At 37.0% G+C, this 25,792-nt stretch overlaps 1 protein-coding gene across 8 annotated transcripts in view; it reads left to right on the forward strand.

Moving 5' to 3' along the window:
- The window catches only part of FYN (FYN proto-oncogene, Src family tyrosine kinase), a 132,193-nt gene extending 115,934 nt beyond the window's left edge, over positions 1-16,259 (forward strand). For 6 of the 8 annotated variants that reach the window (XM_058173782.1, XM_058173792.1, XM_058173807.1 and 3 more), the window contains 6 exons: positions 4,583-4,747; positions 6,856-7,035; positions 10,323-10,399; positions 10,492-10,645; positions 14,347-14,478; positions 14,823-16,259. In XM_058173782.1, the coding sequence (XP_058029765.1) occupies positions 4,583-4,747; positions 6,856-7,035; positions 10,323-10,399; positions 10,492-10,645; positions 14,347-14,478; positions 14,823-15,031 (917 nt within the window). In that variant the 3' untranslated portion in view covers positions 15,032-16,259. Of the gene's footprint in view, positions 1-4,582; positions 4,748-5,164; positions 5,321-6,855; positions 7,036-10,322; positions 10,400-10,491; positions 10,646-14,346; positions 14,479-14,822 lie in introns of all 8 variants that reach the window. The other 2 variants (XM_058173817.1, XM_058173826.1) reach the window with 2 other exon arrangements.
- Positions 16,260-25,792: the final 9,533 nt, after the last annotated feature.

A 25,792-nucleotide genomic window follows, 5' to 3' on the forward strand; every position in this document is an offset into this window, starting at 1 on the left:
GCAAAGTTCTTAACATTCCAGACACTTAGAAATATATTTACTTATTCTAAGATGACTTTCCAAGAACGTTCAATATTTAAACTGTTTTCTAAATTGTTTTAGAAGTTAATCAGTTTAGCAATGTTTTTGAACTGTTTTTAGTAACATTATGCAATATTCATTCTCCTGTATTCAGGCACTTTTAAAAACGCTTCTCTTTTTACTCACCCAAGGATGCACGCTAACTAGAGTGTATTTATACATTTATGTTTCATCTATTGTTTAATACATTAATTAATTAATACTGCATGAACCTCTTAGATGTTGTCTCCTTGTTCTCTATTGCATCAAAGAAAGCCATTTTGCTTCGGTGTATTCTGTCCACTTGCATCTTTCCAGTTCTAATAATTTGTTTCTTTTTTTAAATCTCATTTTTTTCCTATTGCTTTTGTAGTTGTAGTAATCCATGGCATAGTTTTGTCACGAATAGGACAAATTCCTACTTTAAAAGTATATGCTTCTCCAGGGTATCATCCTGGATTAACTGTTATCCACCTGGTGCCATGCACTTGTTCAGATAGCAACATCTGTCATTTCCTAGCTGTATTTCTAGAGGATATCAGAATCCAAAATGTCAATCTGGAGATTTGCCTGGAGGTTTTATCAAGCATTACATAATTGCCAGAGAACAGAGAGTGAATAGGAGACAGTCCTTAAAATTAATGATGGGCCTGTTGAAGGTATTTGGTCATGGGCAATTATATCATCAGCTAATATACTTGCAAGAGCTGATGATATTTTACCAACTCTGTATTTGCATTATGTCATTCCAGCTGTTTTTACAAAAGAAGTAGGATTTCCTCTTCAGACAATAAAGTCTTAGTGTCAACCATTGATTGCTTTCTGCTTCATCCCACAAGCCACCTTAGTAAATCACCATCAGATTTCCTTTCCCCTGCCTTCTTAAATTACTTCATATAACATGAAAAAACAAAGAGAGAGAAAGACAGAGACACTGAGATTGACTTGACTGAGAAATTGTTTTGTTCCCATTGAAGCATTCTGATGACAGTATTGAATAAAAACATTTTAAGATAATAGTGTTAAAAGTTCATATTCGGCCCAAGATGATTTGAGCACGATCAGAGACATGCTACAATATCTGAGATGTATGTTATGGCTCTATTTCTGTCAACCCTGACCAGCTTTCTCCTGCTTTTAGCATTCATTCATCTCGGACTAGGTGTGATAGAAATGATTCTGTCCTTCAAGAGTCAGTCATGCCATAATGCAATTTGTAAAAAAAGAGAATGATTGGCTCTTGTTACAAAAAGAATAGAAAGTCTAAGAACCCTTTGTTTAGTCACAATACAGTAGAAGAGATAGATAAATCAGCCTATAGAATCTCCAGTAAACATCAAGTCTCTTCTGGGAAATTGGGGAAGGGTACAACAATAAAACAAGAAAGAGGTAACCTCAGGCTACCTTAATATTTTATTAGAATATATGACGTGCCCTACATATTTTCAAAATAGTGTACTTTGATGGCAGTAGCTGAACTGCCATCAAAATACAAATGCTAAACTGCTATCTATCAACATGAAGCAGCTATATTGGCTCTCAACTTTAACCCAGACACAATTTAAATTACTAACTTAAATCTATAAAACTGCACCAAGTGTAAACCTGATAACTGTCATAATCTTTGCTGAAAATTTTTCTTTGGATTCACCAGACGAAAAAGAAAAGCCTTATTGATTGTGAAGTCCAGATTATACAATGCATTCTCCTGATGCCAAGTCTGAATTCTTTATGGTGTCAGATGACAACCTTTCTATTTGTCTATGTCTTTTAGATTTCAATTCAATAATCTTCAAGAATTAGGATTTATAGATGATAGTTTATTTGCTACCAACTTTTTATGTAAACCACATTGTAAAACGAGTGATCAGAATAAAAATATTGGAAATAGATATGCAAACTATTTGCATCTAAGACTCCCTTTAATTGTATATAAACAACATCATAAGAGAGGCTTTGGAGAAACCAGTCTTTGGAGAAACCTCATTTAAATGCTTTTTGTTGTTGAAGTTTGTGGGATTGCTACGCCTAAATCAAAAGAGCGCTCTGAGGCATTCAGAAAGATTATATATATAAATAGATTTGGGAAGGAATATTAAAACATTGCCTAATAATTAGACATCAATCATTCTACTATCTGGAAGATCATCTACAATGGACAAGATTTCCAACAACTGCCAATTTAGCCAGACCAGGCCAGCAACCTGAGAGTAGAATATACAAGGTTGATAGTAGTCTTTAAGAACCTCAAAATTACATCATGAGACATACAGGTAGCTCTCCCCAATGTGCAAGAGTCTACTATTAGAAAGAATCTGCACAAATTAGATCTATGTGGGAGGTATGCTGGAAGAAAACATTTGCTGTCCAGAGACACAACAAGGCAAGTCTAAAGTTTGCTCATTGGCACCTAGGCAAAGAACGAGATTTATGGAACATGTACTCTGGATAGCTAAGGGAGTTATTTGGCCACAATACCAAAAGTCATGTTTTGTAAAGCCAAAGAGAACATTCCCCAGGAAAAATCCTGATACCAACTATAAAGCACAGTGGTGAAAATGTTAGGGTTTGGGGCTGCTTAGCTCAATCAGGACTTGGGCAACTCACTATCCTAGAATCCACTATAAATTCTTCCTTCTACAGAGGCCATCTGTCAGAATGCTCAGCCAAAAGTGACCCTTGCAATAGGGCAGGGACTCTAAACACTGCAATAAATCCACCAAGGAAGGGCTAAAAAAAAAGAAGTGGAGGGTTCTAGAATGGTCTGGATCTAATCCCACTGACATGGGGTGATTTGACTCAAGCTGCTCACACAAGAAATCCTTCAAACATTTCACAGGTGAAAAAATCCTATATGGAAGAGTAGGGAAAAAAATCCCCTCACAGTTGATGTCAAGAGACTGGCAAACACTTACAAAGAAGGAAGGGCTATATTTGAGATTATTTCTATCAAAGAGGGAAAGTAGAAGGTAGCAGCGCTGAGGGTATATTTACTTTTTCCACAGAAGGGAATGGCATATCCGTTAATTTTTTTAGTGGATAAATGATCACAGTCAGTTTTTCATAGCTGTTTTGTTCAGTTACATTTTTTTCCTATACTTTGTAATGAAGGTAAAATATTTATATACCCATATATGTTTTAAAAAGGGGAGGAAACTTTATATGGAGTATATTGAATTTTTTCACATGATTGTATATGTCCCCCATTTCTTCTCAAGTCTGAGATCTGATTAATTTTAAAATACAACCAAAATTAATACTGATGCTCCTGTTAACAGTGGTAATAGAGAAGAGTAGGGGAATAGATAGGAATAGAAATATAATAAAGAGAAAAGAAGACAGGTTGGAATAGGTCCATTATGGTGAACCTATGGCACATGTGCCACAGGTGGCACGCGGCGCCATATCTGTGGGCACATGAGCATTGCCCTAGCTCAGCTCCAGCGTGCATGCGTGCACCGGCCAGCTGATTTTTGGGCCTTCTGGGCCCACCGGAAGTCGGGAAACAGACTGTTTCTGGCCTCTGGGGGGGTGGGGAAGGCCATTTTCACCCTCCCCAGGCTTCAAGAAAGCCTCTGGAGGCTGGGGAGGACGAAAAACAGGCTTAATGGGCCCACGGTAACCTTTTTGCCATCACGTGCCAAAAATGCGGAGAGTGCGGGGGGGGCCATGGGGGGCATTATGGATGTGGGCATGCCCATACATGACCCATACACACACTCCCCACACTTTTGGCACGCGACGGCAAAAAGGTTAGCCATCACTGGAGTAGGTCATGCCAACATTTGAATGCCCTTCTAATCAATTAAGAAAGTAACCCAGAATAAAGTTGAATGAGACAGTGATATCTCTTAAAGAGTCATTCTTATTAACATCTGACATTCTGGGAAGCTGTGAAAAAGACTCTAAGGTAGATGCAAAGGAGAAATCAGGATTAGGCTAAGAATCTTGTCTCATCTCCTTACATTTTGTAACCGTCTCATCTCCTGTTCAAGCTAAGCGAAAGAAAGCAGTGTGGCATCTAAAATACCAGAGGTCTCAGAATTAATGGAAGTACAAATTTTGGGGATTTGTTTGTTTATTTGTTTGTTATGCCACGGATCTCCTCTATAAGGTGACTCTGGGTAGTTTACAAATTATAAAACAAGTAGAAAAATATTTAAAATATTAAGACATTAAAACTACACAGATTAAGATTTTAAAACTATGCTGAAGCCAGAACTAAGAAACGGACAGGACTGTTATCCTGTCAGTCACCTCCAATGTTGAGCGCCCTCCCCCCTTGGGGCCCCAGGCCAACCAGCAAAGCCAAGTTTTTATAGTCTTCCAAAGGATGGAAGCAGTTCTCACTTCCAGTGGTATGCAGGATGATTAACCTTCAAGCTTATTTTGGAATGCTACTAACAGATGTTTTAACTTGTTTACTAGCACTATTTTTGTTTGTTTTTTCTTCTGTGCTTGCTATGTTTGTTTGATGTTTGTTACTCTTTTCTTTCCCTGTGCTTTACTTCTCCTTCATCAGAGAGAGCTGCGGGTCTTTGCTGCCGCTTAGTAGTCCCTTGTCATAAAGGAATGCCAAGGCTTACTGACCTGTCTGTCAAAACCAAAGATGTCTGGGAAATTCCACGAGAATCACTACAGTTGATCAAGAGACTGGGAAATGGGCAGTTTGGGGAAGTATGGATGGGTATGCTGAGAAAATATTTTAACTTATTTAGTCAGCCCCCAGCTATCGGGGACAGGTGAGGAAGATGGAAGGTGGAAACAAAAGTAATAGGGATCAGTAGCAAGAAGAGCAGATGTCTTCCATTACTTAGAGTAATATGCTTCTCTCTGAAAAATTTATCATTTTTTAAAAAAATGATAAAAAGACAAGTGATGCAATGGGCTTCCTGAGTTTAGTTGCTAGCTTTGACAAGCTACCTTCAGTTTCAAATACACTAATCGGATCGCTATGCAAGTATTTATTATGAGCCTACTTTCTAGAATCAAACTACTACTGAAAGATAACTAACGAGGAAAAGAAGCACCTTCCATCTTTCCCTGTGCATGCAATTACTCTATGAATTATAAGTATTTCTTTTATTAATTTCCTTTTCTGTAGAGAAAGCTGATGGTTTATGTTTTAACTTAACTGTGATTGCATCGAATTATACTCCACAAACTGTCGGATTGGCTAAGGATGCATGGGAAGTTGCACGAGATTCATTGTTTCTGGAAAAGAAGCTGGGTCAGGGCTGTTTCGCTGAAGTGTGGAGTGGTAAGGCAGCGAAAACTGTTCTGGTTTGGGATGGATGCTTAAAGCCATCGGGAAAGAAGCCAATTTCAGAACAAGAAAGGCATTCTGAACACAAGTTCCAGTGAACTAATATTGTTACCTAAGAGTAACATTTGATAAGGCCCTTAAGTGGAGAAGGCTAGGCTTATTTTTCTAGTCCATACAAGCCCAGAAAGAAAACATTATATGTTGTCTTCTGTGTTATATTGTAAAAAAAATGCATTGATGATTCTAGAACAGGAGATTTCAAGTTCTCAAATTCTACCATTATTTATATGGTCCAAGATTGGGTAGAGTCCATATCATTATTGTGTGCTGGATCGTTTATTGGAGCTCTTGTTAGCTTTTATGAGACCAAATAAAGTGTCTTATAATTTGGGATGCAAATCCTTTTGATATAGTAACCCAGATTTAATCTTAAAAAGGGCTTTTTTGTGGACTCACCCTTTCCCTTATAGCAAACTAGCTTCTATATGCATATAATTATCGGGACAGTCTTTTGCTAGTTACTAATAAGTAGCTGAGCCACATGGCTGTAGCTTTCTTTTAGTATACAAATTGTCAACTCTACAGCAAACATGAAAATGAATTCATTATATTAGTTAACATTTGTCTAGCTTTCCGTCTTTTTTTTCCTCCTTCAAAAATAAGAGTTCCTAGCTTTGGAATATTAACAAAAATAATTCCGTAGATGATTATGAAATAAAACTGTTCTGAGCTGTAGACAGATCAAATCATAATAATTTTTTTAGCTGATATATGAATTTTACTATTCATTAGTATCCTCATAATTTCTAAGTTCAGAGGAGAATTAATTTGGACAAAACTCCATGGGATCCTTATCTTCATTTTTTACTATTATTTATATTGTAAAGAATACTATGTTGTATGTTGCTTTGACCCTTTGTGCAGTCTTTCTCCAGTAGAAAGAGGTTTCTTTATAATGACTTTTCAAAAAAAGTGATAGCAATGTTACCAGAAGAATATTTATCAATACATTTCACCCTAATAAATTTGTTCAATAATTTGGAACCTTCTAATGAAGGTGAATTCATTCCCACCTGACCTCACCCCCAGGAGCTTGATGCTATGCCTTGGCTGGGCAATAGCTTTGTGAAATACATTTGCCTCACCTAACTTGTTTTAGGTCACCCAATGAGCTAAGTCATCAGGTTTTTCATGTTTGTACTCATCCCTCTTTTGGCTCTAGAGGATGAACTTAACTTGAAGTAGTTGTATCACCAATGTTCTGCAGCTGTATTAGTGTTCACTGCTTCTTATATGTAACATTTATGGATTAATCTTTCCAATAACTCATTTTCTGTATCACAGCAGCCTTCCCTAACTTGGTGCTCTTCAGATTGTGGCTTAAAGATGCTGATAGTTGAAAGGCAATGCAATTGGAGGAGAATCAGATTGGGAAAGGCTGCTTTAATATCTGCAAATAGCATTATGTAGTTTAGCTCTCAGTCACGAATGTGTAAAATTTATTTATTCATCTATCCATCTGTTAATAGGTACTTGGAATGGGAATACTAAAGTGGCAATAAAGACATTGAAGCCTGGCACTATGTCCCCAGAATCATTCCTAGAAGAAGCTCAGATCATGAAAAAGCTAAAGCATGATAAACTGGTCCAACTTTATGCAGTGGTGTCAGAAGAACCCATCTACATTGTCACCGAATATATGGGTAAAGGTAAGATGAGAAGCATGTGTACTCAGTAGATTGCGGAATGCAAATTAAACTGTGCTATTAATCCTACCTTTTATTTAATTACTTATACAATGTTTATACCAATTGACTCTTGGCTGTTAGGAGTAAAACATAAAATAAATAGTAATGCGTAAATGAAAACCCAGTCCCTTAAATCAGTGCCATATAATTAAACAATGTAGAGAAAGCATGTAGGGTATGGCTTCCAGAATTTTTCTCTTTTAAAATGTAATTGATGAACTAACAAGAGGGTGACATAAAATGGTTTTTTCAGCATGCAAAAATTGACCACAAGCTATAATTTCATTAAATGTAAACTCTTAACTATAATTATACCTTTTTCTTAACTAGACTCTTAACATCAAACCCATAAAATCTTTGTAAGTAGCTTGTATGTTTCTGTGTTAGAATATAACAAGCAAATAATTTTTTGGCAAAAGTGTCCTATGTCAAATATTAAAATAATGAAATAATAGGGCATTAGAACATGCTACGTTGCCTCTAGAATTCTTTCCAACTGTTAAGAGTCATTGCAGTGTAATAGTTATGAGTAGAAAAAGGGAACATAAGGGTTAGAAATTACCGGTAAGATAAATAAAGATATGGAATAAAGAATTAAGATTTCCTTGTAATACTAGAAAGATCTCCCCAACTACACAAAAAGTTTTATTGCCAATAAAGAACTAAAATTATTTCTCTTTCTTCATGCCCTTACCATTTTAGTCGCTTACTGAAAGACAACATAAAATCTGTTTGAGCTGCAATATCCAAAATCTGATTTGTTCCTTTATGAAATCCTTTCACTTGTATCTTTTTTCTTGTGCTTCATTCTGAGTAAAAATTTAGCACAGATTTTGTGTGTTTTACATCCCAATTTTAAATTCTTGAAAAGAAAGTATGGTTTCCTTATTATTTTATTTGTATCTTCACATTAGCGATTCAGTGTTCTGTATCATTTAAGATCAGTCTGAACTTTTAAAGCTATTTTTTAATATTTTGAATGATCAGGTATTCAATATGTTGCATTTCTTTTTGTAAATATGGATGGTTCTATTATGATTCAGAACAAGAAGGTTTGTGTGAGTAAAAGGAATGAATGTTCCCTCATATATTACTTAGGAGTTTATATTGGACAAGAATCTTAATCAAATATTCATATATTCCTGTGGTCATAACCATTTGCCTGTTGTATCCAAATTTTCAAATACCCATGGTTTGAACTTCAAAAATTGGCATTGTCTCTGATTGGAATCACAAAGATTTGAGGGGGTTGAATGGAATCTAAGGAATCTAATCCACAGACACTAAAAATGACATTTTTGGAAATTATTAACATGATCCAGATAGAATAGTAAGGCCTTTCCAAACAATACCAGAATATCCCAGTTATTTCATATTTCAGTATTTTCTTCAGAATATCCACAACATTTTTTTATTTACTTCAATTTTTTATAGCTTTGTGATTACCTTTCACAGAAATATTTTAAGATGCTCAGTTTTCTTCTTTTCCATTCTTCTGATTCTATTTGACAATTCATACCAGGCTGTTATCACAATATCTTAAAATGTTTATATAGTATTACATCTTACTCTCCTTAAATGACAAAGGTTATTGATTTCCACACCCTAAAGTAATTATATCCTGGCTTCATGAATTTGCTGAGCTCAGCTTTGCTGTGTGATCAAGCTACTTTCTCCCTCCAGAAATGCTTAAGTAAGCATTCTGAACTTACTCGTTAAATATATTATCTATACAAAAGTTCTGTGCAGATGATAAAGTGGTGGGAAGAGTTCCTTTTAATGATTTACCCATGACTGGGCACTGCTGCTTCTTTAAATAATAATGTAGAACACTTCGTTTATCCTAATAAGGATTCTTCTTTGTTGTGCTTGCCTTATGCAAACTGATATTACAAAATGTATTTTTTTGTTTCAGCTGGTATTTCACACAAATCAGTTTTTCAGGAACTTTATCACTTCTATTCTGCATTGTAGAGAATTCTAGGGGTAGAATAACTATATTGAGGGATGGGGGAGAACCTGAATCCAAAGCTATGTGGAACTTAAGCCTGCATCTAATGGTGCTTTAGATAAAGAGTAGCATTTTCTGCTCTTTTCCATAGTTCAGTAGTGAATCCCTTGATTCCCTAAGCCATGAGAAATTGCAACAGTGTTTTTGGTAGGAGATCATCAAGAGGCAAAAATTTCCCTGTGGATGCAATGGGAAGGGGCTAGCAGAGGAGAGAACCCAGATGGTTGGATTGGTTAAAGGTGCCAAGCTAGTAAATAGAAAGCTGTGGATTCTGGTCCTTTCTTGCATCCAGCTGAGTGACTTGGGCTAGCTGAGCCTTAGAAAAAGGGTAATGAAAAACACTTCCAAAAATGTTGTCTAGAAAACTTCAGGGACTTTCCAGACAGTTGCCAGAAGTTCAGAATGATTCCAAGATACTCCCTCCTCATAAAAGGGGAGGGGGCTTTTAAAGTGTATTCAGCTTTAATCACCAAAACCAACACACTCTAATCTCTTAATACCCATTCCTAGAAAGTCAGGCATCACCCATACCACTAAATCATTTCTGTACTTCCTGGCATCTATTGCTAGTCCCAAAACAAATAAAAAAAGTTTGCCTCATTATCAAACATGTTCCTACCTCTGAAGTGGGATGATATATTAAATCTGCTGCAGCTGTTGATGGTTTGCTGAAATATTTTGGCTGCACAGGGAAGGTGGAATCATTGAAAATTGCCTCTGGGTTAACCCTAGAATTCAGTAGGATGAATTTTATATTAAACTGACATTTTCCATGACTTTAATCTTTAATCTAAAGATTAAAATCATGTGATTTTAATCTTTGGATACATATGCAATGAATAATTAAGTAAACATGTAGTACGTGTTTTCCAGAGTTACATTCCATAAAATTATTTTGATAGACTTTAAATGATTGCTGGTTTTAAAACTTTGAATTATATTTGTATATGGAGATGGCTAAAGAATTATTAATGCAACATTGGAAAAACAAGTCTATACCTCATACATATAATCTGTCATCATATGAATAAGAGATTTGGGGAAAAACAAAAAACAAGGAGAAATGGTTTGGAGATCTTTTGATCATGGAATAAATTCCCAGCTTTCCCTTGATCCTCATTGCTTGTGAAGAGGAAATTTGTATTTATTATTATTGTATTAACACTGTTTATGTAATTTTTAACTATTTTGAGATAATCAAATATTATTTAAGAACCTATTTTTATTTGTATTGCAGGAAGCTTGCTTGATTTCCTAAAAGATGGTGAAGGAAGAGCTCTGAAATTGCCAAATCTGGTAGACATGGCAGCACAGGTAAATATAAATATGTCATTAATCAAAGGTATGCATGTGAAAGCAAGTTGTGTTTATTAACTAGTGCATGTCATGTATTGTGAATTAAACAGGTTGCTGCAGGTATGGCTTATATAGAGCGAATGAATTACATACACAGAGATCTGCGTTCTGCAAACATCCTGGTGGGGAATGGTCTAATATGCAAAATTGCTGATTTTGGATTAGCAAGATTAATTGAAGACAATGAATACACAGCCAGACAAGGTAGGATGAGTGGCTAATAAAACCATTGTTATAGTGTTCTTGTGAATATTATGTGCAGAAAGACATGCCTGAAAGTGGGTGTCTTTCTGATACATACATGTTTTAAATATAATCTGCATTTAACATTTGAGATAAAGAATTGTTATTGCCAAATCCGCTGGAGAGAAAAAGATATGTATCATTATTTTATCTATGACCTCTCTGGCAAATTTGAAATAGTAGTAGTCTTCAGCAAGAGTGATGACAATTAGAGCAGTTTAATAACTCCAAACATTTAAAACAAATAACTTCAAACATTTAAGCAACAGAAATAATTTATTACCAACTTTCACGTTCAGTAGTTTCTGTAAATGGGAGGGGGGCCCCTCTTTAAAAAAATGTCTGCTGCCTTTGAACACATCTTGGAATAGATGATCTCTCACAGTGACTTCACTTAAAAAAAAACCATGAGGAATCCTAATTATTTGTACTATTAAATACTAGGTCTCCATAGATTGTTGGCCAATGATGGCTTCCACAAATGGAACTAAGTGATTTCCTGTTCAAATAAAGTTAAAATGCATTGATTGCATTCTGGAAATTCACCCGTACAGTATGAAATAGAAAATCTTTTCATAGTGAAAACTGTAAACAGTTTGAAAAACTATCTAGGTATATTAGAAACAATCATAGGTACATTTTTAGTTTTGTCTTCATATAGTATAGAATTAAGTGTTTCTCTAAATATGATCTTTATATTTAAAAAAAAGCAATCAAATGCTTTTCTGCTGCTCATAGTAACTTAATTCTAGAGGCTGTGGCATGCATTCTCCCAGCCCCCACCCCCATGATCCCGTCACATAGATTTTCCACTGGGGTACAACTAAAGGATTGATTGTTTATCTAACTAGCTAGTGTTCCTGTAGGGTTTTGACATGCAGGAACTGAAGACTGGCTGGGAAAATGTGATACAGGCTGGCAGTAGCTTCTAGAGACAGGAAGTACTCACCCCTGTGAAGAGTTGAAGACTGAATTTCAAAAACAGACTTTTCTTTTTCTTACCAGTATTGTGTACTTGACATTAACTGGGCTGACTTCCTGTCTTTTCCATCCCCCAAAAGCTTTCTTGAATCCCTGAAGACATTACTAAAGGAAGCAGATGGTGTTAAGATACCCATCCCCAGTTAATTTTCAGGACATAGAATTTTGAGTTCAGTCTGATTCTTTTTGTATTGATTTCTAGGAGTTATGCTGACTATAGTTGAGAGCCAATAGGATTATCAATGTTATTTTCCATAAATCATAAGCAAGAGATGAATGTACATTGGCCAATAAAATAATTTCTGAATTCTGTCTTCAGTACCCTGCCTCATCCCAGATAAATAATTGATCGAGTCATGTTAAAATATTTCTGGATGTTTCCTAGAAAGGCTAAAAGGTTATACAGATGGGATTGAGGGGTTAAAGTATTGAAAGGCTATGTGTTTATATAACACAAAATGGTTAATGGAATTTTCAGTGAGTGCGAAAACAACTGGAGTTAGCTAAAACAGTGGGAACATTGGATATATTCTGAGGATCTGCTGTGTGTTAGGCACTTGGAATTTCTTTTTGTTAATTTAAGCTGGGGAATATTACAAACAGGTTTCTCTTAACACTGATATAGTTATAACACAGTTATAGTAACTTTGATAATGACAAACATAAAGGAGGAGATGCTTTTTGTCCTGTGTGTGAAATGGCAAATTGGTAAATACTGTTTAATAAAACAGGAAGATTTGGTATAGATTGAAAACTGCTTTCCCATATGCTTATTTGGATGATCTCTACACATATTACTTGGTTTCTATTGTGCTAATATAGCTGTAGGCCAGACATGGGATTTCTAGTAATTTCCGTTAAAGCCAGACGGTAGATAATTCAAAGAACCCTCCATAATAAGAATGTACAAAGCATTTTGAATTCAAAATGGCCGTTTTGACAAATGAAATAAACCACTTTGAACATAAAACAGGTTTCGAGCAATTTTGAAATCTTTAAAGCATTTTAGAAAAGTTTCATGATTAAGAGAACTTTGCTTCAAGCTTCCAAAATGTTCCAAATGCAGGTATTCCTCAATTTATAACCATAATTGGAATCAGAATGTCAGCCATTGGGCAAAATGATCATTAAGCAAAATGCACACATGACTGCTTCATTCAATGAGCACAATCCTGGCACTACTGGTTGCAGTTGTTAAGCAGTTATTCAAGCAGACAGAGCTAAAGAGCTGCTTGCCAATTTCAACTCCCTATATGCATGCAAGGGAATTCCTTTGAAGCACTGCAGGAACAAAACTCGGATCTTCGGATTCTGAGCTCCATTTCTGCAGCTCACTGGAGACTTTCCCTTCTCTCGGTTGACTTTCTTGGGGAGGCTGGCAGAAAATATTGCATATGGCAATCACATGTTCACGGGATGTTTGGCAACCGGTCATGAATGAAAACAGTACCCAGCCAGGCACTCTGATCATGATCATATGATGGTGGTGGTGCAACATTTTGCGATGGCCAGAAGTGTGTTATAGGCCATAAAGCATCCATTTTGTGGTTGTCATAATCTGGACCACTGTTAAACAAATGGTCATAAATCAAGGACTACTTCTTATTTCATGTTCAAAGCAATTGTTTCACATCCAGGATAAACCATTAGCTGCTGCAAGAAGATTGCATAAACTGACTGCAAACAACAGCTTATAGCAAAAATGGTGCATTGGAATATCTGCAAGAAATACTATCTGCCTGCAAGCAACAACTGGTGGTACCACAAAATAGATCAAGTAAATTGAAAATGAAGACACTAAATTGCTATGGTGCTTTAGAATTCAAACACAAAAGCATCTGCCAAATAAATCCCCGACTTAACAATTATCAATAAAGCCAAACATCTGATAGTAGATATTGCAGTACTTTTAAATGGCAGAATAGAAGAGAAAGAATTGGAGAAGACAACAAAATACAAAGACTCTGCAAATAAAGTAGAGCGACTGTGGCAAAAGAAAGCATTAACAATAATAAGCACTTGGGTGCAGTCTCCTAACTTATGGGGCACCATTGAACACCATTGGCATTGACACAATCACCATCAGTCAATTGCAAAAGGCAGCTTTATTTGGAACAACTTACATCCTGCAATGACATCTTTAACACCATTAAACAATAGTATCTGCCTATCCCAAGGATAGGAAATAAAAATCCCAAACCCAAACATCTGGCTGACTGTGCAACCAGCCATAATAAAGATTTAGAGCTACATAAAAACATGTCAAAGTCTAACCAAATCACAGTTGGAGTGTAATGGGGCTGTAGACTTAATAATCAGGAAAACAATTAGAATGCTTAAGTAATTGAACATTTAGGTCTTAGAACATTAATATGGTTTCCATGAATACAAATACACTATTTTAAGGTTCTGCCTTTCATTTATTTGAAAATACAATCATGGCTTGAGAATTTTAGAAACAGGTTAGCATTGTGCTCCAGAAGTTCAGACTTCAGTGTCAGATAAAAAGGTTTGAATTATGTTTCAAAATGGATCATTTATTAACATATAAGACAAGGTTTTTCACAAGAATAATGTAGTAAATAACTTTTTAATTTATTTTTCATTCTCATGACTTATGTAAGTTTATTAGCCATTAATTTACAATGAAAGGTTTACTGATAATTTCTGTTGCCTCTCAGGTGCAAAATTTCCTATCAAGTGGACTGCTCCGGAAGCTGCATTATATGGAAGATTTACAATAAAATCTGATGTTTGGTCCTTTGGGATATTACTAACAGAATTGGTAACAAAAGGGAGAGTACCGTATCCAGGTAAGAGAAAAATACAAATTAAAGAGAACCAAAGTGAAATCAAGCATTTTAACTGATAGATCCAAATAAGTGATAAGTTCATGATATTTTGCATGAAAAACGCTATCATTGACTATTTCAGGATTCAATCAGGAAACACTGATCATTTAAGATCAATAGATCTTAAGATCATAGAGCACACATGACATAGCAGTGGTGGTTAGGGGTGCGTGTCCAATGAAATTTCCATAAACATTGGGGGGAAAATCCATTTTCCAAAAAATCCAAATTCAAATAAAAGTTATACTGCAACAGAGCTCAGATTATATGGTTTACATCTCTTCAATATTGTTTATATTTCCTAGGTATGAATAATCGTGAAGTCCTAGAACAGGTAGAAAGAGGATACAGAATGCCATGTCCTCAAGATTGCCCAATATCTCTACATGAGCTCATGATCCATTGCTGGAAAAAAGACCCAGAAGAGCGCCCAACTTTTGAGTACTTACAGGGTTTCCTGGAAGACTACTTTACGGCAACTGAACCCCAGTACCAGCCAGGTGATAACCTGTAATTTGGGGTGGGCTGCGCGAACCAGTTACCAGGTGTTCCACTTGCAATTGAATGGTTCAAGGCTGTATCTTAGAGCACCAAATATACTGAAGCCAGAAGATGAGAACTTCTAAAACTATGTGTCCTAAAATTCTGAATATCTTCTCCGAACAGAAAGGTGAACACGTGGGGGGTTTTTTTCTTAATCAAAGACTTTGAAACTGCATTGTTTTAATGTTATGTAAACTGCAAAATCTTTGTTCACTGTAAATAGTAATTCAGTGCCAATAATTTATCCTAGTGCTTTCCTTTTTTAAAAAAAATGCAGAATTATGTGATTTTAACTAGTTTTCTCCTGATTCAACTAAAGTATTATTTTCCAGAAGTGGCCTCTTTTTGTCTACATTTTTTCATGTTCTAACAAAATAAAATCAGGACCAGTGTTTGGGGGTTTGGTTTTGTTTCTTTTATATATAGAAATATGTAAAATATATACATACCTGTATATATAGTCCACAGGTGCTATAGCAAAAGGAAATTCATTTCAGAAATGGATTCCATAATGCTGAAGCACCCAGAAAGATTTCCCTGGGGACATTGAACACTGGTGATGATTCTAAAACCGGTGACTGAATATTTGGCTTTTGCCCAGCATGACTTTTTAAATTGGATTGCACTTTTTGGTTTTACTATATACCCGTAGGTTGTTGTAAGTTTTGATCTTTCAAAACTCATGTACAACATTTCAACAACATTTGCCAAGTGTGTCGTTTGATTTTGGGATCAGAATTAAAGCAGACTTAATTAATGAAAAGTACCCCTGCCTGGACCGGAAGGTTGAAACTGCAAGTGCTTTTGTGTATCAAAATATGTAAACTGAATTTTCTGATTTTTTTAAAAAAATAATAAACATTGTAACCCCATGCAATAGTGTCAACCTCATAGCCTTTTAGTCATATCGAGATGCTTTTTCATTCATCAAACTCAGCTAGAATATCTTTTCTGTGTACCATTTTCCATCATTATATAGGTGTTTTAAATGTCCTGTACTGCTAATGAAATTACTTTCAATATGTCTGCAAGTGTTTAAGTAGAATTACTATGCACTTCTTTTCTGGGAAATGAGAGCAGTGGGATGCACAAAAATATTACTTCTTCAGTTGTCTCTATCAACCTTGAATTCTTTCCTTCTTTCTTTCTAACCAAAAAGAAACAAAAGCCCCAGTCCTTTCTACTTCTCTAAGTTTTTTTTTAAAATAATGCTATGATCTTAATTACATTTTGTTATTGTTTTATTTGCAAGTTTATGTTTTTTAAATGTTTAATTGTCTTAATTTAGTAATTAAAAATACCATTTTACATTTGGAATTTGGTTGATTTGTTTAAATTACAGGCAGAGGTAGAGTTTGTGGTAGAGGAGGAACCTCTTTGGTTATTTGGCTATTGGGCATGGTTATTCCCAGACACTGGTGTGACTTATCTGGAGTCCAACTTTAGAGGCTGTTTGAACATTGTTTTCTCTGCTATTATTCCAGAATTACATCTTTAATATTAGATTGTATGTTGTCATGAGATGGATTGGGGGCATTGGCTAGAAGTCTATGTAAGAGAACAACAATTAACTGTGCATAACAATTAACCTGGAAATTCCTTCCCAAAAATAGTTGAAGCAAACCAATGATAAAGTAAGATAAAGAAGTATTCGTAGAAGCAGTCATGCAAATCAGTGCTTCTCAAGCATTATATCAAGCATCAGTTGGCCTTCCAGAATATCACTAGGTGTCACTGGATCTTCAAAAATGCAAAGAAAGGTCTCCATTTGACAACACTGCTATCAATCAGCCTTCATTTTAAAAAACAAATGCTTTCATATATTCTTCCATTATTACCTTTTTGGCAGAAAAGAAAGATATATTTTTTCTCTCTCTCAGAATTTCTGTGATGTTATAGTATAGATTATTTTTTTATTTTATATATATACATTTATCATTTCTCACTGCTTTATTGTCATGGAAAGAAGAAACTAGGAGGTTTTTGTTCATAAAACTCACATTATTTATTTGCAAGTAATGAGTATTATTAAATTGTTGTCTTCAGAATTTGCCTTCGCATGCTCAGTTGTAGACAAAGAACTTAAAAACAGTTTCATAAATGCCTTTGTCTTGTTGCTAAGATACTGGTGCAAGAAAAATGTATATCTATTGTAGCCTTTGTGGAAGAATATCCACTTTAGATAAATATGCTACTTTATTGCTATAATTTCAAAATGCTGCATTAAGTAGAGGAAACCAGCGGTTAGTTGTTTCATAGTCTGAGGATACAAATCCTCAAATTCTTAAAATGGAAGAATAAAAAGATTTTCTATTCTAGTCAAATATGTCGCCTACTTAGTTCTTAGAGATGCCTTAAGGCAGGGGTATCAAACTTGCATTGTCACAATGCCGTCATGTGATGTATTGCAACTTTTTCCCCCTTCGTTAAATAGGGTATGGGTGTGGCCAGCGTGTGATGCATCCAAGTTTGACAGCCCTGCCTTAAGGGGAGAGATTTAATATACCTGAAGGTTGACAAATCAGTCAAAATGCATTGTCCATTTACTTTGTTTTGCCCTGCTCAACTCTGTTGTTGATGTTGTATAAGGAAAACATGGAGGGGAAATAAAGGAATGTTAAATGGAAGGCATTGTCTGAACCACCCTTAAAAGTAATTGGAAATAGTTGCAGTCCACTTTGTGATGAAATTGAAGACACGTATGTCCATTTGGTGTGATTTCTAAGAGCTAGCTTTTCATTAAATGTTAAAACTTTGTCTGATTCCTGATGAAAAGGTATTCTTAGTCTTAGCCTTAGAAAGAGGCAGTTCTTCAATAAGACATGTAAATCTGTCTGTGTCTTTGAGCCAATCTTGAATCTTGATGACTGTCTGGACAAGTCCCTACAGTTTTCTTGGCAAGATTTTGGAAGTAGTTTGCTTTTGCCTTCTTCCTAGGGCTGAGAGAGAGTGGCTAAACCAAGGTGTCCCAGTTGGTTTTGTGCATAAGGCTGGACTAGAATTCACAGTTCTCCTGGCACTTTAACCACTATACCAAACTGATTCTTGACATATATGTAGTGGTGCGCTATTTCACATACCGTAGATCAATATTCCATTTCTAGCTCTGGTTTCCCTATAAGATCATTTTTTTGCCTATTAAAGCATTTTTAATGGTGACAAAGGTAGCATTTTTCATTCGTTGTCGACCATTTTCAAAGAAAATGGGACAATCTATTGTGAATTAATTTCAGCATATAACTACAGCAGTGAACTGCCATAATTTCTGATGTGATCATTTTGTCGGTGGTTTTAAAAATCAGATAATCACTGTGGTATGTAAACTTTGTTTGTCAAATGGAATGATTATTTTTGTTTATTAGATATTTACCTGCCACTGCACTCAGACCGCATGGCAATAAGCAATATAATATCGTCATAATAAAATATTCATACTATAAGATCGAAATAAATCAAGGAACAATAGCATCATAAACCAAAGGTATCTTCTCATCCCCCTGAGGCAATGTGAAATAATTCAGGTTTTTGAAGCTTTAAAAAGGTCAATAATGTGGGAGCCAATTTGATTTCCAGCAGGAGGTTGTTCCTTAGAGGGGACCTTTGTGAGCCTCAAGCTCCCTCGTTTCACAGAAGTAGAAACTCAAGACAAATTCACCAGGATAAATAAACTGGAGAGGTTAAATCCAGCTGAGGAAAACAGTCCTGCTGAGACTTTGATGCCAAACCTTGATTAAGAAAATCCAGGAATAAACTTTTAACTGCACTTTGTGGGGGAATACAGAGCTAACCTTGAAGGAATGCAAAAAATAGTAAACTCTGCTTAGTCGAGGAAAGGATGAGAAACTCAAAATAATCCCACCTTGATTCTTTTTAGAATAAAAGGATGCAGGAGGAAACTTAGTAAGGCTTTCAAGAGTCTGTTGTTATACCCTCCAACAGCAGAGAAGAGTTCCAGTGGTTCTTCTGGTGTCTGCTTCCTGACCTACATCAAAGAGCTAGTATCAGTTTTGAAAGCCTCCTATTCTTTATTCAGAGAAACATCAGCCCTTCTCTTTGACTATGGAGATCTTTGAGGAACTCAAGGTTGCAGTAGAAACTGCCGAAGCATTGTAACAACTTCAACAGCAAGTGGGTCATGGTACAAGTAATTCTGCATTTGGGACACAGCTTGCTGCTCAGCCAGGAGTGTCTCAACAGCTGCAGCCCAAGTGGTATTTCTTCACCCTCATAAGATTTTTCTGGAGAAGTTGGAAGAACCCAGAACCAGTTTCTGACTTTCACAACTCATTGTAAATTGTTTAGGGAATGTCAGCAAACATATTTTTTTACAGATCATTCCAACTTTTGTTCTGAGTCTCCTCAGCCAAATGAGCTACTGTCCCTCATTGAAGACATTGATCCATTTGCTGGATAAGTATGAGAACTGCATGCAAAAATGTATAGCTGCATTTAATAATTCAGGACAGCAACAGGAAATGGAGAGATTTGCAAGCTGAAACAGGGCAACCACAGAGTTTGAGAGAGTGGCCAGATTTGCATGTTAGGAATATGTGGTGGAGTGATCTTGCTCTGATTGATCAGTTCCAAGAAGAACTCAGGAATGAATGAATGAATGAATGAATGAAACAAGCACACCAGAGAATTTAGAGAAATTGTTCCAAAATTGTGTATTAATTCATGAGTGAATGGAGGAGACAAGACACGGGAGAGAAAAGGGAAATAACTTTTATGGACTTTATTCACCTCTTCCTCCCCATAGCCTTGGAGGTGAATGCTGGACAACCCATGCAAAAGAAGCAGTAAGATTCTATCCATAACAGAGAAGCCGAAGAAGAAAGGTCTTGGTTTGCATTTCTGTATTGGAGCCCCAGGACACCGAGTTAAGATTTGCTCCATTAAGGTTTAGGCCTCAGTTGGTAAGCGCCACACTTGTGGAACTGCAGGCCACATAGCAAGCGTCTGAGCCTCATCTTTTGAAATGTTTGCAGGGCTCGCTCTCAGGAGCTCAGCAGGTTTGACCTCAAGACAGTTAAGAAGAGCTTTGGCATATGACAACAGGCAAGTATATTTTATTATCCCTTTTACGTTTTGTGCATACTCAATTCTTAGTTCCTCTAGACCCAGGTGCAATAGCCAGCTTCATACGTGAGTCCCCAGTGCAAGGATATAAACTGTCCATACAATTAGTAGAGAAACATATGTTTGTAGAAATGAATGGTGGACAGGCTCTTCAAATTGATTGGATAGTGCAAGTGAACAGAACTGGGAGATTGAGAAGAAGATGTTGCATCACTGGAGGTTTTTAAGAAGAGTTTGGACAACCGTTTGTCTAAAATGGTATCGGGTTTTCTACTTGAGCAGATGTTTGGACTAGATGATCTCCACAGTCACTTCCAATTCTGTTGTTCTTCTAAGGTGATCTGATCACATAGAGTGGAATTATAGAAAGCATGAAGAGCAGTGACAGTTTGGCTTTAATTATGAACTGAATAGCTAAAATATTTGTCCATAAAGTAGTCAGAGAAATTTGGTGGCTGAGGTTAGAGTATTTCAGAAGGTCTGGCCAGTTTACCTTAGCTCCTCCCTTATCTATTGGGAGTGTGGGATTCTGTTTCAATGGGTTTTATTACTGATCTTTCTCATGTACAGTATAATAGCAATAGCACTTAGACTTATATACCCCTTCATAGTACTTTACAGCCCTCTAATCAGTTTACAGAGTCAGCGTACTGCACCCAACAATCTGAGTTCTCCTTTTACTGACCTCGGAAGGATGAAAGGCTGATTCAACCTTGAGCCAGGCAGAATCAAACTACTGGCAGTGGCCAGAGATAGCTTGCAATACTGCATTCTAACCACTGCACCACCATGGCTCTTTTCTACTAATTAAAAAAATGCTACCCTTTTTTGTGGTAAACAATTTGTTTACCAAGATAGCTCATTTTTATTATCTGCAATAGCTTTCCATCAGCCTAGGTGACCACACAACATTTTTGTGTACTTTTACGTACAGGGGCCTAGTCAATTATGTGATCCCAGATTACAGCTCTTGATTTATAGTACATTCAGTTTGGAAAAGTGCGATTCCAGCAGTTAGATATTCAAATTCATTTGTGATCCAACCTCTAATGGGCCTCTAATGGGAAAAGAGACAGGATAAACCAATTGTTAGAACAGCTACTTAAAATGCTAAATCTATTAACAGAGAGGGTAAAAACCAATTCTTAGAACAGTTACTCGAACTGCTAGGACTATTATCAGCAAGGCAATTAGATTGAATTGTTGTTTCTTGTGGAATTTGTATATCACATCTTAATGTCTTTATCCATAGGCATGTCTCTCAGGCAGTCTATGGCTACCACCACCTCCCATTTTACTTTTCAGAATGCCAGCATCTGAGGTTCCTTGAGCCTCAGACTTCCTGCAGGAGAAGCAGGCTACTCCAATCCTTTCAATGCTCAGATTTAGCAAAGGCTACATACAAGCAGACCACATATGCACACAGACAAGATTGTTTTGGGGGATCTGATGTGGCTTTCCATTACATTTTTACTTTCTGCCTGCTCATCTAAAAAGCTGGACTCAAAACAAAATTATTGGTTTCTTCCCAATTACCTAGCAAATTAATCCTGTGGCCTTTTGTTTGCATTTGTCTACTTCTGTTAAGATTCATCTGGTCTTCCATTGTGCCTTGTTGGTTTATGAAAAGTCCCTGTGCTCCTTACTTTTGAAAACTGTTCCTCCTCTTCCCCTTCCTATATTGGTGAGCAAAGAAGAATAGGAAGTGGAATGTACTTTTGGTAATGGAGCCAGGAGGAATTGTCTGGCATATCTGGAATCCTTACCCTGAGAGGCCATGAGAGATGACCAACAGATGACCACTTCTTGCACAGAAGTTTCATTGAAAATTCTCAAGACAAGCCTCATACCTGTCAAATACCCAACTATCAATAGGAAGTGAACCCAGGACCAAGAAGATTCTGTCCTTTCTACCATGATGATCTCCAGCTCAGGTCATCATTCAACAGGAAGGGAGGGTGGGACTTTCCACCTCCAACTGACTGCATGGCAAGACTGATGACTCTGGGGAGCTGCCAAGTGAGGATAGGGGGAGTAAGCCTGTATCGGTTCCCATAGCAACTGGCTAGTGCCTGTGTGTGCCAGAGGGGAGACTGAGTGATCTTTCTGGCATGGAAGAGGAAGCAAGCAACCAAGAACTGTTTTTTCTCTAAACTAAAGATGGGCCTGGGTTTTTATTCTTGCCATTAAGCTTTTTCTGAAAGTCCAGGGCACAGCTCCCCACTAGTCTTTAGTTACCAGGTCAGTGGCAGAGATATAGATCCATTTCCCTTTAGTTCTGAATATTCTTTCAAATCTGAAATAGTCTGTTTTTCACAGAATAGCCCGTTCTAAGCTCAAAAGTGTTTTGAATTTTAAAACATCTTTGCACATCTCAACACTCCGGTACTCCCCTATTATCCTCCTGCTCGGAGACACTCAATAATAGTCATTAGCAAGACATGATTGGTTTTAAGACAACCTGGGAGATGGTGATTTTTCTTCAAGAATAATCTCAGGCCCCAAAATTAATTGTAGTGCAGTGTCTTGGGAAAATTAAAGCAAACAGACTATAACTGCAAGATCATCAGAAGCCATCATCAAATGTAGCTTTCAGTTCTGCACAGGAAGCAAACTAAACCTCATGCTTATCAGGCACTGATGTTATTAGCTTTTTTTTTTTCCATTGGCAGAACCCACCTTCCTGCTGCTGAAAGTCAGTTCCTGGCTTCTTCCTGCTGCAACAGTGATGCAAACAAAGTTTCCATTTGCACAAAACCACACTGTCACATGAGGAGGAACCTGATGCAATGAAAGTGCTTACAATACCTCCATCTGTTATGTAGGATGCTCAGTTTATTTCAGGGGTGAATGCTCCCGGTTTGGACTGGATTGTCCAATCCAGTAGCAATGGCGGTGGTTCAGTGAACCGGTAGCAAAAATCCCTGGCCCCCCCTGCCCCTGCCCACCCAATGCCCGATCACCCGCTTCCCCACTTGCCGCTTTTAAAAAATGCTTTTAAAAGTTAGAAAAAGAGGCTCTGACGATCTCAGCTGAGATGCATGATCATCAGAGCCTTTTTTTTACTTTTAAAAGCATTATTTTACAATCTATTTGGCCAAATAGTTTGTTAAAAAAATGCTTTTAAAAGGTTAAAAAAAGGCTCCGACGATCCCAGCTGAGCTGCCTGATCGTCAGAGCCTTTTTTTTTGCTTTTAAAAGCATTTTTTATTTACTTTCAAAAATGTTTTTGAAAGGTCAAGCAAATTGTACCAGAAGGGAGTGGGCTTCAGATGGCTGATGCCAGAGGGATTGATGATTTTCCGGGAGGGCATTACGAAAAAAATCAGTACAATTGCGGAGGCTACGGCCTATGTGGAGGAACACAAAGCCTTCCTGGAATCAGATGACCCAGGAATTGAAGAAGGGGAGGTTATAGATCATGGGGCTGAAGCGGCTGCCGCTGTTGCGGCCCTGGAGTTGGGTCAGGCTGAACCCAGAGTTCTGAGATCCAAAACTAGGAAGTGATAAAGATATTTGGGATTGTGTTGGTTTTCCTTATTCTCTTTTGTACGATATTCTGTTTATTCTTGACTCTTCTTTATTACGTATTTAAAATTTGCAAACTTAGCTACTTCGTGTCACCTGCTTGCCTTATGGCTGTTGTATGTGTTAAAAAATTTGAGTAAAATTCTTATTTTAGATAAGAAAAATGAAAATTTACCATACCTGATATGTATTTGTATAAACCTTTTTTGACTAATAAAAACTTTTTGAATAAAAAAAAAAAAAAAAAAATGTTTTTGAAAGTAAATAAAAAGATTTTGCATCACAGCAGATCACGCACACACCCCTGCGCGTGCTGTTCTACTTACCCCATACCTCCTTTTGGTTTGCACTGCGCACGCACACACCTTGCATTTGGTGCATGGTGCGCTTTTGCATGCGCGCACGCAGCGCACAGCCAGCAAACTGGTAGTAAACCAGTTCAGATTTCTCTACTGGTTTATTTCATGTGCAATATTGAAACCACATCTTGCCATGCTCTGTAGTCTCACCTTAAGAGTTGGCAACAAAGGTTTTTCCAGGACTCCTGACAAAAAAGTATTGTTCATCTGTATCAACCTTTCATGGGAAGAGAAATAAATACTAAAAGAATGAGGGGGGTGGAGGATGCATAATCACGCACTGTTAGAGAAGACTACAAACAGAAGGAAGTAGATACTGCAAAGTGTAAATCCTTTTAACATAGAGATTTGAAGAACAAAATGTTGGTTCTTAAGATAATTATGTTTCTCTCCCACTCAGCAATTTCTCCTCTGTCCCTAGAATAATTTGTTAGTATTCCCTCCCTACTTTTTACCCAATTATATTATAATCCAGGGTTGGGAGTGTGGAAGAGAGCAGGAAATCTCCCAAGGGTCACCGAGCCATTCTTCTGGATGTCTGTGTTTACACCATAAAAGTCTACAGGGAAAAGGCTTTGTGTGTCTGTGCAAAAGAACTCCAAGCTGTATGGTTTCGGCTCATGCAAAGCCCTCCATTTGTCTTTGTGCTCAAATCCACTTCTACAGGTATTATTCTGTGCCTGTGGATGTTGGGTAGATGGATGATGTGACATGAATGACATCAGGTGTGTGTATACTCTTTCCTTTTTACTCAAGAAAGTTTACAGTGTCCCAAGATGGCTTAAAATATAATTTGAGCTTTTTTTCCTTATTTTTTCTTCTTCTTCTTGGCGTATTTTTTTTCCTTTGCTTTCAAGCACACTAGTTTAAAAAACTGCAGGGAGAGGTAGCTTAAATCTTGTACATATTTTCCTGAAGCCATTCACATTCAACTCATTGGATTTTTTGAGAGATTTCCATAAATAGTAGTAGAATATGGTTTGGTGATTGCTGCTATGACCAATATTTACTTGGGGAAAAAAATCTCTTTTGAAAGATGGCAAGATGATAAAATGGGTGGGAGGAAATTCTGAGGCAGATGGGGCAACGAAAGAGTAACAAGGTGGAATTGTTTCAGAAAGCAAATGGATGAAATGTTGAGGTGAACCTTTCATCTGTGGCATGAGATTAGTGATTATGGATTCATGCATGGAAATAAAGAACTGGCTCTGTAGTGAATGTAGCCCTCATCATAGATATATTTACCGATAGATTTACATGACCTGTTTCTTTCACTTGTGCAAGAGCTCATATTTAGATGAGGACATACACACAACAGCAACCCTGAATGGCAGGAAAGAAAACAGGTCATCTATACCAGGGGTCCCCAACCTTTTGGACCTCAGGGACCACCAAGTTCATAATTTTAAATCCTGCAGACCACTAATACGAATCCAGCGCGCCACTTGCTGAAGTGCCTGGACTTCCAGTGACGGGATGGGAACCTTCAGGCACTCTCTCTCTCTCTCTCTCTCTCTCCCACTCTCTCTCCCCTCTCTCTCCCACTATTTCTCTCATTCTCTCTCCTCCCCCTTTCTCTCTCTCTCTTTCTCCTCCCTCTCTCTCTCATTCTCTCTCTTCCACTATTTCTCTCTCATTCTCTTCCTCTCTCTCCCCCCTCTTTCTCCCACTCATTCTCTCTCATTCTCTCATCTCTCTTTCTCTCTCATTCTTTCCCTCATTCTCTCTCCCCCTCTTCCACTCATTTTCTCTCTCTCTCTCTCTCC

Source organism: Ahaetulla prasina, chromosome 1 (genome assembly GCF_028640845.1).
Source record: "Ahaetulla prasina isolate Xishuangbanna chromosome 1, ASM2864084v1, whole genome shotgun sequence".
NCBI lineage: Eukaryota > Metazoa > Chordata > Lepidosauria > Squamata > Colubridae > Ahaetulla > Ahaetulla prasina.